Below are 7,353 nucleotides of genomic sequence, written 5' to 3'. Positions count from 1 at the left end.
GTCCCGGGCCGCGTGTGCTGCCGGCGCGGGGCCGGGCACGGGCTGTGGCCGCCCCGAGCCTCGTGTCGGGGCAGAAAAGGCCGTTTGTGTGTGCGCGGGGCAGCGCCGGCCCCGTCCCGCGCCTGCGGCGTCTGTTGAGCTGCGGCCGCGCGGCTCGGGCCGGGACCGGTGCGCGGCTGCGGGGGCTCGGCCGGGAGCGGGGCCGCACTCGCCAGCCGGCTGCTCGGGCTGCTCGCTGCCCGCTGCCTTCTGCCTCACACACGCCGGCGCTGCGGCTTTCGAGCCGAGAGAAAACAGCCGCGGAGCCTCGGGGAGCCTCAGCCCGCTGCCTCTCGCCCGAGCAGCGGCTGCCCCGGGTCCCCTTCCCTTCCCTTCCCTTCCCTTCCCTTCCCTTCCCTTCCCTTCCCTTCCCTTCCCTTCCCTTCCCTTCCCTTCCCGTGGGCTCGGGGAATGGAGGAGCAGCCAGCACGCCCAGACATGGCTCAAGGCAGCTCCAGCAGCGACTGGGAAGCCACTGAGGCAGGGAGGAGCTTCACCTTGGAGGACTCAGACGACAACCTGACCAGTCTCCTGTGGCTGAAGGACTTTTCCTTGGCCAACACCAGCTTGGCCAAGTCCTCCTGCTGCCTGGGCGGCCCTGACCCCCCCAGCTCTCAGCGCTGCTCCACTTTGGCTGCCCCGTGCTCAGCCCTGGCTGCTGAGCCCGCCTGCGGGGCTCTGTCCCACTCCCCCTGCCAGCCCATCTCCTCCTCAGCCTCCAGAACGGTGCTGAGCCCTGAGCTCGCACAGGACACTGGCCACAGGAGCAACCCTTCTGTCAGGCCACCCTACACCTACGCCAGCCTCATCTGCATGGCCATGGAAGCCAGCCAGAAGCCCATCTCCCTCTCTGACATCTACAAGTGGATCAGGGACAACTTCAGCTACTTCCGACATGCTGATCCCAGCTGGCAGGTAGGAGACTGGCAGAGCTCTTGCCTTTGAGCCCCTGTGCCCACAGGGCTGGGGAGGCTTTGCAGAGGAAGGGAAGGGAAGGGAAGGGAAGGGAAGGGAAGGGAAGGGAAGGGAAGGGAAGGGAAGGGAAGGGAAGGGAAGGGAAGGGAAGGGAAGGGAAGGGAAGGGAAGGGAAGGGGGAAGGGGACCTGCTGGTTCCTCTCCAGGCTCACCTGGTTCCTCCCCATCCCCTGTGCTGGAGGCACTTACGGGAGGGATTCAGGACAGGAGCTGTGTGCCAGTGGGGTGGTTTCTCCTCCAACTCACGGCTGGATCCTCTCCATGCTCATCATGAACTGTGCTTAGTAACAAAGGCAGGAAAGTTTCCAGCCCTTCTCTGCAGAGGGCTGTTGCAGGCAGGAATGCTCAAGGTGTGAAGCAGCCAGGGAAGAACAGAGGCAGCCCGGGCTGAGGGGAGTTTGGGCTGAGGAGGGCGGATGGGGAGCAGAGACATCAGCTGCAAGTGTGTGACCATTGTACAGTGCCGTTCAGCTGTGGCTGTGCACTGAGCACAGCCTGGATTGTTTGCAGGGATTTCTGTGCTCCTGCTCTTCGTTTCCACTTCTTTTGTTTCCTCTGTTGTTCAGTGTTTTTTCAAATTGGATTTTGTTCAATTTTGCTTTTTTTTCTTCCCTCCTTCTTTCTTTTCTCTCTTTCTCTTTCTCTTTCTTTTTCTTTAAAGTTCTTTCTCCCCTTCCTTCTTTATCTTGTGATTTCCTTTCGTTTTTAATTATATTTTTTTATATTTTGTTTTTCCTTCCTTCCTTCCTTCCTTCCTTCCTTCCTTCCTTCCTTCCTTCCTTCCTTCCTTCCTTCCTTTTCTTCTTTCTTTTTCATTCTTTCTTTTTTCTTTCTTCCCTTCTTTCTTACTTTCTTTCCTTTTCTTTCTTTCTCCCTTTCTACCTTTCTTTCTTCCTTTCTTTTCTTTCTTTCTCTTTCTTCCTTCTTTCTTTCTTTCTTCCTTTCTTTTGTTCCTTCTTTCTTTCTTTCTTTCTTTTCTTTCTTCTTTCTTACTTTTTCTTTCTTTCTCCCTTTCTACCTTTCTTTCTTCCTTTCACTTTCTTTCTTTTTCTTTCTTTTGTTCTTTCTTTCTTCCTTCGTTTCTTTCTTTCTGTCCTTATTTATTTCTTTCTTACTTTCTTTTGTTTCTTCCTCTTTTCTCTTTATTTTTTCTTCCTTTCTTTCTTTTTCTTCTCTTTTTTCTTTCTCTTTCTTCCTTTCTTTCATTCATTCTTCCTTTCTTTCTTCCTTCCTTTCTTTCTTCCTTTCTTTCTTTCTTCCTTTCTTTCTTCCTTCCTTCCTTTCTTTCTTCTTCCTTTCTCCCTTTCTTTCTTCCTTTCTTCCTTTCTTTCTTCCTTCCTTCCTTCCTTTCTTTCTTTCTTTCTTCTTCCTTTCTCCCTTTCTTTCTTCCTTTCTTCCTTTCTTTCTTTCTTTCTTTTTTCTTTCTTCCTTTCTTTCTTCCTTCCTCTTTTCTTCCTTCCTCCTTCCTTTGTTTCTTTCTTTCTTTCATTCTTTTCTTTCTCCCTTTCTACTTTTCTTTCTTCCTTTCACTTTCTTTCTTTCTTTTTTCTTTCATTCTTTCCATCTTCTTCCTTCATTTCTTTCTTTCTGTCCTTATTTTTTCCTTCTTCCTTTCTTTTCTTTCATTCTCTTTCTTCCTTTTTTCTTTTCTTTCTTTCCTTTCTTTCTTTCTTTCTTTCTTCCTTCCTTCCTTCCTTCCTTCCTTCCTTCCTTCCTTTCTTTCTCTCTCCCTTCCTTTCTTTCTTTCTTTCTTTCTTTTTCTTCCTTTCTTCCTTTCTTTCTTCCTTTCTTTCTTCCTTTCTTTCTTTCTTTTTCTTTCTTTCGTTCTTTCTTTCTCTTTCTTTCTTTCTTTCTATCTTTCTATCTTTCTGCCTTTCTTGCTTCCTTTCTTTCTTTTTCTTCCTTTCTTCCTTTCTTCCTTTCTTCCTTTCTTTCTTCCTTTCTTTCTTTATTTTTCTTTCTTTCGTTCTTTCTTTTTCTTTCTTTCTTTCTTTCCTTGTTTCTTTCTTTCTTTCTCCCTTTCTGCCTTTCTTGCTTCCTTTCTTTCTTTTTCTTCCTTTTTTTCTTTCTTCCTTTCTTTCTTTTTTCTTTCTTTTTTCTTCATTTTTTCCTTTCTTCCTTTTTTCTTTCTTTTTCTTTATTTCTTTATTTCTTACTCTTTCTTTCTTTCTGCCTTTATTTTTCTTTCTTTCTGCCTTTATTTTTCTTTCTCTCTCTTCATTTTTCTTTTTTCCTTTCTTTCTTTCTTTCCTTCTTTCCTTCTTTCCTTTTCATTCTTTCTTTCTTTTTTCTTTCCTTCTTTCTTACTTTCTTTCCTTTTCTATCATTCTACTTTTCTTTCTTTCTTTCGTTCCTCCTTTCTTTCTTCCCTTCTTTCTTCCTTCCTTTCTATCTCTCTTTCTTCCTTTCTTTTCTTTCTTCCTTTTTCTCTTTCTTTTTTCTTTCTTTCTCTGTCTTTCTTACTTTATTTCTTTTCTTCTTTCTTTTTCTTTCTTTCTTTCTCCCTTTTTTCCTTTCTTTCTTCTTCTTTTCTTTTTTCTTTATCTTTCTTCCTTTTTTCTTTCTTCCTTTCTTTCTTCCTTTCTTTCTTTCTCTTTCTTCCTTTTTTCTTTCTTTCTTTCTTTCTTTCTTTCTTTCTTTCTTTCTTTCTTTCTTTCTTCCTTTCTTCCTTTCTTCCTTTCTTCCTTTCTCTTCCTTCTTTTCTTTCCTTTCTTTCTCTTTATTTCTTTTCTTCTTTCCCTTTCTTTCTTTCTCCCTTTCTTTCTTCCTTTCTTCCTTTCTTTTTTCTTTCTTCCTTCCTTTCTTTCTTCTTTCTTTTCTTTCTTTCTCTTCATTTCTTTATTTTCTTCTTTCTTTCTTCCTTTCTTTCTTCCTTCCTTTCTTTCTTCCTTTTTTTATTCCTTCCCCTTTTCTTCCTTCATCCTTTCTTTCTTCCTTTCTTTCTTCTTTTTTCTTTCTTTCTTTCTCTTTCTTCTTTCCTTTCTTTCTTCTTTTTCTTTCTTTCTTTCTCTTCCTTCATTTCTTTATTTCCTTCTTTCTTTCTTTCTTTCTTACTCCCTTTCTACCTTTCTTTCTTCCTTTTTTCTTTCTTTCTTTCTTTCTTTCGTTCTTCCTTCCTTCCTTCCTTCTTTTCTTTCTTCCTTTCTTTCTTCCTTACTTCCTTTCTTCCTTTCTTCCTTTCTTTCTCAGACTCTGTTCCTATCAGAGCTCAGCACTTCACTCTGCACCACAGCTTATTCTGCTCATCAACCTAAAGATGCCCTGACATTGTTGTCTCATCCTTCTTTGCCCAAGGGGTCAATGTGCCTTTCCCCCAGCCCCACGCAGCTCAGTGCTGCGGCACCAGCCCAACACTCACCATTGCTTTTACTTTGCTTTTTCTCTTCTGGCTCTAGAGATCCATCCAGCGCAACCTCTCCTTGAACAAGAGCTTCATCAGGGTGCCCCGGGAGAAGGGGGAGCCAGGCAGAGGCGGCTTTTGGACACTTCACCCGGAATATGCCCAGAGGCTCAAGAGTGGGACCTACAAACAGAGCAGGATGCTGCCAGCACACACACACACGACCTGTCCTGCAACAGCCCTGCATGCCATAGGGAGTCTGGCCACCACAGACACCTCCTCTGACACCTTCACTTCCACCCTCAATGTCAACAGGGACGTGCAGCAGCTGCTCAAGGACTTTGAAGAAACCACCAGCAACGAGTCTCTGACTGCAGCAGATATCAGAGCATGGCAGAGGTACAAGAAGCCATCGCCCGCACCAACCGCCAAGCTGGCTCGGCTTTGCAGCCCTGCCCTGCTGAGCCAGGAGCAGCAGCCTGCACTGGAGGCACTGCAAGGGGACTTGGAGCTGGAAGTCATCCTCAACACCAACGCCCATGATGACTTGGACTGGGAAGCCACCCTCAACACCAACCCCAGTGGTGACTTCCCCACTGTCGCTGATCAGGAGCTCACAGCAACGAGCTGCTGCACAGGACACGACACAGACCTGACGGCTCACAGGCACCACATCCACCATCTCCAGGATGGGCAGGAGAAGCTCCTCACCCAATCCATCACCAACAACCTGTCTCAGCTTTCCAGCCCTGCCTTTCTGTGCCAGGACCAGCAGCCTGAGCTGGGCTCACTCAAAGGGGACTTGGACACAGAAGCCGCCTTCAACACCAACTTGTCTTTTGACAGCAATCTGATCGATGTCTTTGACACCAAGCTGAACAACAACTGTGACTTAGAAACCAGCTGCAAAAACAGCTTTGAAACCAAAGGAACTGAAGACTTGGACTGGGAAGACATCCTCAACACCATCCAGAGCGGTGACTTCTGCACTGTTGTTGATCTGGAGCTCACACCAACAAGCAGCTCCACAGAAAAAGACCCAGAGCTGACGGCATACCGGCACCACATCAGCCACGTCCAGGATGGGCAGGAGCAGGAGCAGGTCCTCAACAACCTGTCTCAGCTTCCCAGCGCTGCCTGGCTGGGCCAGGACCAGCAGCCTGAGTGGGCATCCCTGCAAGAGGATTTTGACTCTCAAGCCACCTTCAACACCAACTTGTGTGCAGACCTCGACTGCAAAACCATCCTCCACACCAATCTCAACAGCAACTGTGACTGGGAAACCAGCCTCAACAGCAACCCAAGAGCAGACGTTAACGGGGAAACCAGCTTTGAGACTAAACTAAGTACAGACTTGGACTGGGAAGCCATCCTCAACACCATCCCGAGCGATGACTTCCCCACTCTTGTTGATCCGGAGCTCACACCACCAAGCAGCTCCACAGAACATGACTCTGACTTGTTGCTAAAGGAGCACCATGTTGACCATCTCCAGGGTGGGCAGGAGCAGGTTCTCACTGATTCCTGCCTCAACAACCCTTCTCGGCTTTGCAGCCCTGCCCTGCTGAGCCAGGAGCAGCAGCCTGAGCTGGGATCCCTGACAGGTGACTTTGATTTGGAAGCCACATTCAACACCAACTCATGTGGAAACTTTGACACCACACTAAGCAGAGACATCACCTTCAGACAGCGGAGCATGCCCCCAGCACACAGCCACACGGCCTGCCCCACAACAGCCCTGCAAGGAACAGAGAGCCTCACCACCACAGACACCTCCTCTGGCACCTACACTTCCATCCTCAGTGTCAACAGGGAGGTGCAGCACCTGCTGGAAGACTTTGAACAAGCCACCAGCAACGAGTTTCTGACTGCAGCGGATGGCAAAGCAGGTCAGAAGCGCAAGAAGCCATCGCCTGCAGGAATGGCCAAGGTGGCTCGATTTTGCAGCCCTGTCCTGCTGAGCCAGGAGCAGCAGCCTGAGCTGGGGGCACTGCAAGGGGACTTGGACTGGGAAGCCTTCCTCTACACCAACCGACGTGATGACTTGGACAGGGAAACCAGCTTCAACATTACTGTAAGCAGTGACTCTGACTCAGAAAGCAGCTTCATCTCCGTCTCGAACCGTGACTCTCCACTTCTGGAGCTCACAGAACCAAACAGCCCCACAGAACACGAGCTGACGGCACACAGGCACCACATCCACCAGCTCCAGGATGGCCAGGAGCAGGAGCAGCTCCTCACTGAAGCCAGCGTGAACAACCTGGACTTTGATGAAATCTTCATGGCCACTTCTTTCCTGCAACAGGAGTTGGACAAAGAGACAAACGACTGTCTCTACTACTGAGTCAACAGAGAGCATTTGCACAAAGACAAGGATGCCTCTGCCAGCAGCTGAGTGAGTGGAGCACTCTGACATCCCTCTTATCAAAGGCCAGTCACCGTGCAGAGGATGCTCCCCCATGCTGCTGGGACAAGATTTCCTCGAGACAGAGACATCCCCAAGGATTTCACAGCTCAATTGTAAGATGATTCATGAAAAACCAGAGGGAGATAAAAACAGCCCCACAGGGAGTGTTTGACAAGGGCATTTCTCCCGTGTGCTTTAAAGATCTTTCTCTATTTTCACATAGTTGTTTTTGACTATAGGCCTCAAATAGTTGATATCCACTCTCTTTACTTTCAAGGTCCCCTGAAATGCTCTGCTCTGCTCCTTTGACCTTCCTTCTTGTCTTGCTCAGAGTATCTACACAGCCATAGCCATTTCCTTAGCTACACCTTGAATGCAGATGATGACGGAGGGGTCCAGAAGTGTGAGCTTTGGTTCCTATGGCTCTTAAAGCAAAGATTTCTTTCAGGGGGAGCTTGGAATGGAATGTATTTCTATTTACTTGTCTGTTGAGTTTATTTCACTTGATAGTTGAGGACCACTGAAGGAAAAGTGGAAAGGACCTGTCCAGATTATACTGACCACACACAGACCTGTAGTCACCCTGTGGATG

General features: G+C 47.7%; 1 protein-coding gene across 1 annotated transcript; it reads left to right on the top strand.

Annotated features, from left to right (window-relative positions):
• The first annotated feature begins 450 nt into the window (after positions 1 to 450).
• On the top strand, positions 451 to 6,698 carry LOC133626761 (forkhead box protein J1-like). Its single transcript, XM_062007815.1, has 3 exons — positions 451 to 954; positions 4,410 to 4,530; positions 6,028 to 6,698. The coding sequence occupies exons 1-3, from the start codon at positions 451 to 453 to the stop codon at positions 6,696 to 6,698; spliced, it is 1,296 nt and encodes a 431-aa protein (XP_061863799.1).
• The last annotated feature ends 655 nt before the right edge of the window (positions 6,699 to 7,353 follow it).

This window comes from Colius striatus, chromosome 14 (genome assembly GCF_028858725.1).
Source record: "Colius striatus isolate bColStr4 chromosome 14, bColStr4.1.hap1, whole genome shotgun sequence".
In the NCBI taxonomy this organism is placed as follows: domain Eukaryota; kingdom Metazoa; phylum Chordata; class Aves; order Coliiformes; family Coliidae; genus Colius; species Colius striatus.
This window is presented reverse-complemented; position numbering and strand designations above follow the sequence as displayed.